Source organism: Nematolebias whitei, chromosome 6 (genome assembly GCF_014905685.2).
Source record: "Nematolebias whitei isolate Nwh7 chromosome 6, NemWhi1, whole genome shotgun sequence".
Lineage (NCBI taxonomy): Eukaryota > Metazoa > Chordata > Actinopteri > Cyprinodontiformes > Rivulidae > Nematolebias > Nematolebias whitei.
This window is the reverse complement of record NC_056503.1, coordinates 16,708,965-16,721,516: the sequence shown is the minus strand read 5'-3', so window position 1 is coordinate 16,721,516 and position 12,552 is coordinate 16,708,965. Positions and strand designations below refer to the sequence as shown.

At 38.0% G+C, this 12,552-nt stretch overlaps 1 protein-coding gene across 1 annotated transcript in view; it reads left to right on the top strand.

Annotated features, from left to right (window-relative positions):
- kcnab1a (potassium voltage-gated channel subfamily A regulatory beta subunit 1a) overlaps positions 1–12,318 on the top strand; it is a gene marked incomplete at its 5' end in the record, with an annotated part of 144,961 nt that extends 132,643 nt beyond the window's left edge. Inside the window, 5 exon segments of the mRNA XM_037677414.1 lie at positions 3,996–4,116; positions 5,326–5,420; positions 7,350–7,470; positions 8,402–8,490; positions 11,582–12,318. Of these exon segments, the coding sequence (XP_037533342.1) occupies positions 3,996–4,116; positions 5,326–5,420; positions 7,350–7,470; positions 8,402–8,490; positions 11,582–11,671 (516 nt within the window).
- Positions 12,319–12,552: the final 234 nt, after the last annotated feature.

Below are 12,552 nucleotides of genomic sequence, written 5' to 3'. Positions count from 1 at the left end.
CTATCTATCTATCTATCTATCTATCTATCTATCTATCTATCTATGATGTTTTTATTTAAATTTTTTTTATATCTTGTGTTATTCCTAAGTTCTGTCTTTATCTTTAATGTTCTTCAAATACATATATATATATTTATATATATATATATATATATATATATATACACACATCTGTCAACCAACCACCCCGATCATTTGAGGAACATATGCTTTCTTGTGTTTGCATTGCTAAAAAGTATAGTTTCCTCAAATGATTGTGGTGGGGTGGCCAGAGATTAATCTATGATGGCCAGGTCACTGTTGGCCACCACCTGGTTCCTGACATTAAATTTGTTCAGTCATTAGTGGGTAGCCCATTGCATTGAAAGCATACAATCCATTTTTTATATGTATATATATAGGTGTCAAACTCAGATATATTGAAATGCAATTTATAAATCAGCTGAGGAAACCTCATTCATTTGGCTCTATTTTTTTTTTTTTTTAGAAAATATTTAGTTTTTTGTTGTAAAACAGGACTGTTGCTTCATCTTGAGTGTCATTTCTGAAACAGTAGCATTGAGGTTTGAAAGAAGGATAAAAGCAATGATCATTGGTCGTAAGTTTGTTTTCTAAAGCCGTAAAGGTGTTTATTGCCTCAGTAAGGTTGGACTACAGAGATCTACACAAGGCCTGCTGTCAGTGTTCATACTGAACAGAGAGTGTTCACTACATTAGACAAAAGGTTGTAGAAGGAGCACATGGGTTTCTAACAAACGTTCAACTGCGTCAGGCTGAACCACATGTCACCTAAGTCTGAATCCCATCTGTAAGGCAAGGGAATAAACAAGATCTGTTTTTCCCAGGAGCAGTTTTAATCCGAATGATTAAAATGTTATTTAAAGGCCGGGGAAAGGTCATAAACAACCTATTAAAAGATATAACCACACACTTCAAAGAATATGCAGACATTAAAGATCCTAAATTACAGCATGCATAAGTCAGGTCAGCCAAATTACCAGCATGGCGTCATGGCATGAATCCTCTTGTCCAATGCTCTTTTACAACATCTCTGTCTTTAAACAGAACACTTGTACTTTTTTTTTGGATGCTCATCCTTGTAGATTAAGAAAGACTGCCTTATTCAAAGGTAAGGACACGTCTTCAGTAGCCTGTCAGATATTTAAATGGTGTCCTGGGAAAGAGAGGTGAAGTTATGTAGAAACTGTTGTCCATTAGCTGGGGGTAAAAATGGGAAGGAAGAGCAGAGGTCAGATCCGGTTTAGTCGACTGTAAAGAAGTAATGATTCAGTGTGTAGGTGGACATGGTTACATCAAGAGGAACAGGACTTTAAAACACTTCGTGATCTCAGTACATTTCCTGATGAAAGAGAATGTGCCAGCTGGCTAAAGACTAATTTCAAGTCAAGGAAGCCTGCATTGTTAGAATGGTTGTGATGAGCCAGCGCACCGTTCAGCACATGTTCAAAAATAGAGAGGTGGATGGCGCAGAAATGTCATGTGACGTTCAGGCTGGATAGATAATTCATATTCCCAGACAATATAACTGTGATCACATCTGATCCAGACACGATTCTTGTGTTGTCAAGGTAGGAAGATACATGAAGCTCTTTCGTTGGATCAGAGGATGGGAGACCCCTGTGACTCCACCAAGACCAGCTGCTGAGGATGCAAGACCAGTTGCTCTGCGGGATGCTCAGCCTTCTGAGCATCATGGCATCTTCACTGAACATTTCTGATGCTGCCGAAGATTCATAATTGTTGTATATTCAATAGGGGGATCCGTACTTGTACAGAGGCACAAGTTGGGGACTGACCATCCTGGATTTAAATACTATGGGGATGTATGATCCTAAAGGGACCAATCCTTCTTGCACTGTTGAACGCTGTGCTATTTAGATAGCATCACAATGAAAGGGGTTAAAAGGTTAATGTTTCACTGCAGCTTTACATGTGAACATCCATGCATGGACACACTCAGAGGCTGTAATTACAGCACAGAAGAGCAACGGGTAATTTATCTGTTCAGTGATGTCACTGATTAGTGTTGCTGCCTCACAGCCAGAAGATCTGAATCTCTGCTTGTCTCTTTCAGTGTGAAGTTTCCTTGTTTGCTCCATGCATGGGTGGGTAAATAATGAGCAAGTTGATATTTAGTATCTCCACTTTAATAACTAGATGTCAGTAATTGCTACAGAGCAAACTTTTAAACACTGGTCAGACTTGAGGCTGAGTTTGTACACGCCTGGATCTAATCTACTGATTAAATATATGATTGTGGAATACACTGTGTAAATTGAAGGATTTATGTATTTCAATTTATAAAAGCAAAAATACAAACTGGGTGGTGTGAGTAGTTTTAGGAAAAATAACATTGGTTTCCTTTGGTTATGTTTCCTCCTCCTGTCAGAAACTATTTGCTTCTTGTTTCAGCGTCCACTGCAGTTCTAAATGTTTCCACAGTGCAGACTTTTGGGTAACACTTTACAATAAGGTACACAAAGTTTGCTTAACTACTAGGGAACACCTCAGGAATGAATCAGGAGCTAATGGGTAGTTAACCAGTACTTAATGGGGAACACACTGCCAAGCCTTATTAGGGGACTACTGGTTAGTTACCACAGAAACAGAGGAGGAATTCTCCATGTGGTTTCTGAATAGACCCTGCACCAGTGAGGTCACAGCTCGTAATTGTCAAAAACCAGTTTCCCAGTGATTACTGATTTTATTGGATTTTCTCTTTTGTAAACCTATTGATGAAAGACATTATCAATTTCATAATGTTGTACTGGTGTCATCTTAACTATGTCTGACTATCACTTACTGAGTATCAAATCATTGCCTGGATATTATTCTGTTCACGGATGTAGTCAAGCATCATACTGAGTACTTAGTGCGGAACCAGTCATTACTTAATCACTACCTGACCATTACTTACTGGTTTGTTCCTGTGGTAACAAACCAGTAATCCCCTAATAAGGCCTGGCTGTGTGTTCCCCAGTAAATACTGGTTAACTAACCATTAGCTCCGGATTTGTTCCTGATTAGTTTCTGAGGCGTTCCCTAGTAGTTAATCTAATTTTGTGTACCTTATTGTAAAGTGTAACCGAATTTTGCAGTAAAACAATCCTGAAGTAACAGTCAAGGCCACAGCAACCATCTTCCCTTCTCTTTACTTCCACTTTTTCAAGGTTTGGTGCACTTTGTTACCATACCCAATCACATGGGCTCAGTAAACAAAAGAAAATACCTTTAATCAGCACAAGGCCTGTTGAAAGCTGTTATTTAGATTGCATCAGTAATGAAAGGGGTTAAATGGGGGATTCAAAGTGTATGTTTCATGGCAGCTTTACATGTGAAAATGCATGGACACAATCAAAGGCTTTAATTACAGCACAGAAGAGTAACGGGTTATTTCTCTGTTCGCTGATGGCAGGAAACAAAATAAAAGCCTATTTTCTCACTGAGGATTTGTGTGTGTGTGTGTATGTTTTTTCTTCTTTTAAATGTATTGGTTTGAAAAAATGGGAGTCTACTACTTATCAATTGTGAAAGCTTTGCAAAGAAGAAACTGACAGATCCTGCAAGTTTAAATGTTTTTAGAGGGAGACTTTTAGGCTGCGGTTTGGTACGAGAACAAGTGTTTAAGGTTAGATAAGGCTTCAATTAGGACAGTAGAGCTAAGAATCCATATTGAAAGGTATAGGAAAGGATGTCTCAGAAAGTAGTGATGTTGAATATTAATCCTCAGTGTGAGCTGTGTCACTCTCTTTTTGCCTTGCTGGCATTTATAATGCTGTCAACCGGCTTTCTTGAATACCAATTTTTCTCTATTTTGTGTTTATGGCTTTATCTGTCCTCTGACCTATCAGAGGTTGACTTTATGATAAGAGGACTCAAGTTCTATAAAATGTGCAGGAAATAGGAAAGAACAGTTAAAATATCACATCTAGCATGATGATGACCATCCCTTCTCCCCTCTCTTAAATCATCAGGAGGCTTACTCCGTGGCAAGGCAGTTTAATTTGATCCCTCCAGTGTGTGAACAGGCAGAGTATCACCTCTTCCAGAGGGAGAAAGTCGAGGTGCAACTGCCTGAACTTTACCATAAGATAGGTAGGTCCTTTTTGTCTTTGAGTGTGCTTTAATAAAAAATCTATCACGAATGGGCTAAAATGTTTTCACTAACACCTAAAAGTTAAAACTTTCTTTGACTTGTTTTATTCTAAATGAGCTTTTGAAGTAATTCACTGAGGCCATGTTCTTTTTCATTGTGTTCATTTTGCAACTTGTCCTTAAACGTATTGTCACAGAATGAATGAAGGCATAGAGGACACAGGAAAAATGTCTTTGAAGTGGGTCTTTATTTCACTCCACAAGTAAACATCCATCCATCCATCCATTTTCTTTACCCGTTTGTTCCATTTTGGGTCACGGGGGTCGCTGGTGCCCATGTCCAGCAATCACTGTGCGAGGGGCAGGGTACACCCTGGACGGGTCGCAAGTCCATCACAGGGACACATAGAGACAAACGAGACAAACAATCATTCACTCTCTCACTCACACCTAGGGACAATTTAGAGTTACCAATCAGCCTAACATGCATGTTTTTGGTCTGTGGGAGGAAACCGGAGCACCCGGAGAAAACCCACGCATGCACGGAGAGAACATGCAAACTCCACCCAGAAGGGCCCTTGGACCGGGGTTTGAACCAGGGACCTTCTCACTGAGAGGCAGCAGCTCTACCAGTTGCGCCACCGTGCTGCCCACAAGTAAACATTACTACTCGAAATGGGATTTACAAAATGTTAACTGAGCAACAAGATGTACACACCTTTAACTCACCAAAACTGACCTTCCCCAAAGACACAGAATGGGAACTTGTGTAGCGATTTGGTCAGACTGTTTACACATAACAGGGGAAACAGATTTAAGCATCAACACTAACTGAGGACCAAATGATCCAACTAAACCTAAAACCCTGCTGATGAGCACATGGTCGGTCCTGCTGAGCTGGCATTGTGCTTCAGAGTCCTCAGCCCTTGGACACACCCTTTGTCCAGCCAGGAAGCAGCCAACTCCCCAAACCAAGTAACTCAATAAAGGAGAAATATAATTATTATAACAAAATACATTAAAAAAAAACACACAGTGCTATGGTTCCCAACCCCACTGATAGAATGAAGCAAAAGCAAATCAATTACATGACCACAATGCATGTTCAACTACAAACAAAGCGAACCAATGAGGTTAGTGTATGGACTGGTTTTACCATCACACTCATCCAAACTGATCCTGTTCATCAACTTTTGGTTTCTATAACAGGAGTTGGGGCGATGACTTGGTCACCACTAGCATGTGGTATCATCACAGGAAAATATGAAAACGGCATCCCAGAATCATCGAGGGCCTCACTGAAGGTAAGCATGAGGGTCATCTCTTTGGTTCGTCCAATAAAATGATGTAACTACAACTAAAAGCAATGATCTGTAACATGGATTGTAGCAGCAAGCAGGATTCTAAGAAAAGAAACAACTGGACCTGGTTTATATGGATTATTTAGACTTAAATTTTAATTCAACACGAAATTTTGAAGATAACTGAAAACCTGGTAGCTTTTCTCCTCGTGGTGTTGACTGCATGATGAGTCAACACCATGATACCAGTTATACAGGAGTGTTGCAGTTTGTCAGGACAAGATTTGAGCTGCAACATTGAAAGTTTTCCATCTTAACCATGCCACGTTGCAGTACAATGGTTAAAAGACGCCAAGTTAACTGAATTGTGCAGTAACGCATGTAGTAAAAAATTATCTTATGGTACAATATACCCCTGGAAGAGCAATCCATTAAATACTGGTCTGATGTGGTTGCTAATTAAAAATATGTAACATACTAAATTGAAGGGGACAAAGGGGGTCAAATTAAACTTTGACCCCCTTTGCACTGAAAGAAGACACCTTCTATAACACTCTTTACAGCTTACACAACCAATCGGAGTGTCCAGATTGCCTCAAATTTGGAAAACCTCCTTGGGTGAAATAGCACTCATGGCACTGCTGCTCTCTGATTTTTATTTATTTATTGTTTTCGGCTGCCCCCTTTCTTCAGGGCCTGCCACAGCGAGCAAACACATTCAAATTTGACAATTGTTTTCATGCCCAATGCCCTTAATGACACAACCGCTGACCACCGAGCTACTGCAGCCTGCATGTGTGGAGCAGGGGGCTAGCATCTAAGGCATCCAGGGGAACAGTTGGAGGTTAGGGGCCTTGCTCAAGGGCCCAAAATAGAGCAAATAAAGGTGGAGGAAGATGCTGGTGCTTAACCTTTGCCATGCAAAACACTGCTGCTTTCTTTGTAATTGCCAAAAAGGTTTTCTGTGGTATTTTGCTCAGCACGCTGTCTTGAGCCCTAACTGCACCCTCCATTCATCAAGAGCATGTTCTTACAATGACACTACCATTATCACTTTCCCTGACTTCTGCCCTGCCATGACTCTTACCACCTGCTTCAGGGTTCAGCTATGTGCTACAAGATCAAACCAAGCTAGCATGATGCTACTTCTAGGTTGTTTGCATGACTTTGTCCCAATCACAGATTAGTAGAGGGATGAGGTCCCAACTCACACTGATATATGTAGGGCCCGTGTCATGGTTATACTGCCACCATGCTTCACCCAGAACCTTGAAATACTGCCACCATGAGCAAGCTACAAATGTTTGTGCATGCTTAAAACCCTCTATGACCTATGCCGCAAACACGTGAAACAGGGAAACCACCTTGTTCTTAATAAGCCACTGAAGACGTCACCAAGACCCTGCAAAGACCATCCATGTCCGGGCTGGTTTCTGAGTTGTAGTGGTCATTATAACATGAATAGGGTCTTAGCAACCAACTACTGTACGTCTAACGCATTTGTTTAAAGTACCTTTTCAATTTAACAGCTTCCCAGCTCAGACTGCTCAGTAATAAATGAAATTATCATTGTTTTGTATTACTACTCATACAGGAAATGCAGGTGTGGTCTAACATGCTAAAGTATAACAAACTTTTAAAATTACGTTATACATACAAAATATGACTTTAACAATATCCCTGTGGTCCTAGACAACGTTGAAGAAGCGAATCATTACATTTTGTGTTTGTTTTCTTAGTGAAGCAATTGATTAAATTAGATATAGGCCTACTGGTGTACAGTATTTAATATAAATGTCCTCTGTCAATCATTTGTAACGGTACAATTAACCATCTTCAACACCCTGAACCTTTTTCTTTCTCATCCACTTTTCATATATCTGAAAATGTCTCACCATTTCAACACTCGTTCTTTCTCTCCTGCTGTGCCAGTCTTATCAGTGGTTAAAGGAGAAGATAGTAAGTGAAGATGGAAGGAAGCAGCAAGCCAAGCTAAAGGAGCTCAACCACATTGCAGAGAAGCTTGGCTGTACGCTGCCTCAGCTTGCCGTGGGTAAGACTTTGCTCCTCGTTGTAATGGATACTGATTAGGGATGCACGATATTGGATTTTTGGCCGATATCCGATATGTTAAAACTTATTTGGCCGATAACCGATACCAATATTGATATTTTTAATATACAGAACATCAGAACATCGACCTCTTATTTAGGCTTATTTGCTACAAAAATTGTGCAACAGCTGTAAGAGCTGGTGAAATATGCATAACACTTTAACTTATATTAAATGAAAAGTGTTAAATGTTGTTTATTAGCTTTAGCCACCTGCAATGCTGTCTCACTTGTGGAGGCTTGTTCCAGGTTCAGCTGCAGTGTGGGATCATCTGCACTCCTGTGCATGAAGGACAGACTTTTTAAGTTCAAAGTTTTTTGTCTATCCATTGTTCTGTAAGACTAATCATGCTAACGGGGCTAACACGACGTCCACATCTTTGTGGTAAAACTCACCCATGTGCTATCGGCTATTAGCTTCTCAATGACGTCAGAAATGACGGCTTGTAACTCGAGTAAGGCTACGTCGAAAAACTGCAGACATACTTGTCACTGGTTGTCGTGCAAAAATGGCGCCCTTTATATCAGTGAGTTATTTTGATGGAATGGCCCATGTCCAAAATTGAACTTTAACGCTAATATCAGCTGATACCATGCTGATAATATCGTGCATCCTTAGTACTGACGTAGAGGCATCTAAGATTGTAACTCAGCCCAGCTGTTTGACCCGAGCCTGTTGAAGATAACCAGTAGATTTTTTTACTTGTGCTTTGAAATAATCTACTCATAAACTTGAAAAGTTGACATTTATACATCTTGTTAGACAATATATTGGTGTCTGTTATAATACAAGAATAATCAATATTTTATCAGGAGTTTGACATTAAATTCACTTAAGTTGTTTTGTGTTTTGTTTGTTGTCCCCATTTCCAGCATGGTGTTTAAGAAATGAAGGCGTGAGTTCAGTCCTTCTGGGAACATCCAACCCGAATCAGCTCACAGAGAACCTTGGGGCCATACAGGTGACTGCGTGCAGAAACACCTGACACTGCTGGTTTTATTTGTGTTCCTTAATCTACATCTTGCACAAGTCACACTGCTAGTAATAAAGGAATAAATTTCACACTGTCTTGAGTTTGGCATAGTTGGCTAAATTACTTTGTTTATGCTTAATGTTTTTGGAGTCAGGCAGTTTTTTATGGAAGAAAGGGCGATGGCTGGTTTATTTTTTTTATTTGTGGTTTGTAGTTTTTGCAGGATATGCTGTAGATTTAGACACCCTTTCAGACTGTATTTATACGAGGTGTCATTATGTGCTATGAATGAGACAAAAAAATATGGGCTACACATAGAATTATCTGCAAATCCCACACTATTATGTTGTGCTATTTGTAAAGTTACACAGTCAAAAATTAACTGCAATATTTTGGTTTATAGCCTTTCATAAGAAAAAAAAAGTTTTTTTTTTCAAAGTCATATTTTCACCATGTTATTCATACATTTATAAATGTCATAGTTCTAAACTAAATATTTAATTTAAAAGCTAGATATTTAGTTTACAAACTAAATTCTTAACTTGCAAGTTAAATAGTTAGTTAGCAAGCTAAATATTTAGCTCCACGCAAAATATTTAGCTTATAAACTAAATGGTTATGTCCAAGATAAATGTTTAATTGACAAACTAAATATTTAACTTGCAAGTTAAATATTTAGTTAGTGAACTACAAATTTAGGTGTAAATTAAATATTGAATTTCCAAGCTAAATATTTATTTTCAAAACTAAACATTTAATTTCCAAACTAAATATTTATTGCCCAAGCTACACAGTTAATTTCCAAAGTAAACATTTAATTTCAAAGCTAAACATTTAATTCCTAAGCTAAATACTTAAACTTCTAACTAAATATTTAACTTGGACATAAATATTTATTTTCCAAACTAAACATTTTATTTCAAAACTAAATATTTAATTTGCAAGTTAAATATTTAGTTTTTAAATTAAAATGTTAGCTTGGACATAAACATTTAGTTTGTAAACTAAATATTTAGTGTGGAACTAAATATTAAGTTTGCTAACTAAATATTTAACTTGTGAGTTAAGTATTTAGTCCATCCATCCATCCATTATCTTTACCCGCTTATTCCATTTTGGGTCACAGGGGTTTAGTTTGTAAACTAAATATTTAGCTTGTAAATTAAATATTTAGTTAGGAACTATGACATTTATAATTGTATGAATAACATGGTGAATATATGACTGAAAAAAATCTATTTTTTTCTTAATTAAAGGCTAAATAAACCAAAATATTGCTGTTAATTTTTAACTGTGTCACTTTACAGACAGCACCCCATACACTATATGTCCCATACCAAATGTCCGCAGTAGGCCTGATATCCAACATCCAGCAGTGCCGATCACATAACTAAATGAGAAATCAGCATTCCTTGAAATAATGTCCATTTTTCTCAGCATTGCCTGTCAAAAGATAAAAAAAGAGCTGTTAGGACTTGTTGATGACTCTCACCAAAATGGACCTCATTATCTGTAACGCTGACTTGAGTCATATCGGTTGTTGTGCGTGCTCAGGTAGATCATAGTTGTGGCAGCTATCTTAAATTTACTGACTCCTTGTTTGAGTTTCATTAAACACCATTCAGTGTTTCATAAGATATTTTGCTAGCAGACAGTGAACTACACATGTTGTCCACGGCCTATGGCAGCAGGTCGCTTGAACGACGCTCATGAAGTGACCCAGGCAGGGCTTGTTTTTCAGTCCGTTTATTAAACTCCACTGAGGGACCTAATATGAAGGCTGGCTGGATTTTGATGTATAAGAAGTAAAATTGTTTTGTTTCTATTTAACCTGAATACATTTGAAAATATGAAGAAGTAGGAGAATCAAAACACCCACAGCTTCTAACAATAAATGAAGCCAAATCATTGTGAGTTTTGTCTTTTATTAGTTTTGATAATTCAGCAAAAATAAACTCAGTTTGTTTAGGGTATTAAAAAAATGTCCTTAACACAGACGTGTTCATTACTCTACAGATTTGTTCCTACTCCTCTGAGGATTTGGAGCTTTTACAATCACAACAAATACAATAAAATGACCGACTGCAGGAAGAATTTAGTGTTTGAGAATATGAAAATATGAATAATCCATTTTACAGCTACAATATCAGTTACATCCTGTTTATCCTGCTTAGTTAGGCTAAATATAGTTTATTGGCATTGTTTTGAATTTGCCTGAACAAGGTCCACTTTTATTCTTTTTACCATTTAATTGAAAACAACCTGTGGATCTTCAGCCCTTCTCCAGTGGCTCCTTGCACTTTTGAATAAAACTGGCATGAACCTCAGGAATGTGGAACGCCTATTTAAATTGACAATACGTTTTTTGGAAACTGAATTTTCAAATTTTTTTGACAAGGAAAAAAAAATCTACCGAACATATCTTCTTTTTTTTTTTTTTATCAGAAATTTGCTTTGTAAAAACATACAGCTTTTTTTTTTATTGTAGCATGCAAAATGAAATGGATGAATGAATAAATAAATAAAGCTGTATTTTTAATAAAAAACATGGCATCCATGTAATTAAATAAATAAAAAATGTGGTCTTTGGTTTGGAAAATTAAAAGTAATTTAAGCAAAAGAACTTGACTTCCCTTACATTTTAATTTTTTTTTTTTCAGGTTATTTTACTAAAGTTGGTGTTTTATTTATCTCTAACTGAAGTGCTCATTTGAATCCTTACTTGTATGAAGAGGTCTGTAGTTTTTTTGCATAATTAAAGAAAGCTTGTTGTTTTTTGTCTGAACACTTAAACACAGTGCATTAAATACAACGCAGCACAAACTGTAGTTTTTAACCTTAAATTCTTCACGTATTTTTTATGGAGTTAAAAACATTTTGTGGCTTTATACAATATTTATTCAGGGAAAGATGGTTAAATTAGCTCATAAAGCTATGATTGTTTGATTAGGCCAGCTTTTAACACCCGGATGTTGCATTATCCCATTTTCTATTGATTTCCATATTTAAATTTAAAAAAACTACCTATGGATTTTATTTTTTTGCTTCCCTGCACATTTCTCTTGTTTTTGTTATCCAGGTCCTTCCTAAAATGACTTCTCATGTGGTGTCGGACATCGACCACATCTTGGGCAACAGACCCTACAGTAAGAAGGACTACCGCTCTTAGACCAGACTGGTGGACCACCATTATGTCAACTGGTATCTACGTAAACATCTTGCAACCTTGGACCCACTGATTGAAGGGTCATGCCCATGGCCCCGTCTTTTTCTTTCTCCTATGGGGGTGCGTCCAGCTTCAGACCACTTCAGCCTGACCAGACAGCCTTGCTACGTCCAGACTGCACACTGTACCTCTCTGTTTGAGACTTCTGCTCCAGTCGGCTCGGCCACTTTCATCTCAGGTGCAGTCCAGCTTTAGCCAAGAAGAGCTTCAGCTTTTCACACAACTTAGTAGATTCAAACTCTGCCCTGAACCGAGGCGTCGATGATTCAGCAGCAGCATGCAGAAATATAGACGTAAAACTATGCAGAGCTTTTTGCAGCGCATGTCAAAGCTCAAATTCATCATCACAGACATGGCATCTGAGGAGTATTTTTATATATTTAAATAACAAAAACTGAAATCTATAGACTACAGGAAGATAGCAAGGCATGCATTAGTTCATTCCTGGAGATTAGAGACATCACAGTCAGGACTATTCAAATGGAAGTGCCTTGTTCAAGAGCACCTTGATTACTCGTTGATCCTCCCAGAAACACACTGAAATCTTGGGCCTACTTATTTCAGCTCCAAACCTGAATTTGCAAATAATTTGAGGAGAAAAATAATTGCACTTGGTATGAAAAGCACCATACCGCAGCTGAAAATGTTAACATAAGCACAGTAGATTTAGGAGTTAGACCTCAGAGAGGCTTCAGCTGCATGCTGAGCTCAGTGCTTTCATTACTATGCTATGCAGCGGAGCAAAATATATTACCATAAGAGCTTCAAACTTTCCCTTCCTTCATCAGAGGTGCAAGTCAGGGGATGAAACTTCATCCTGTGAA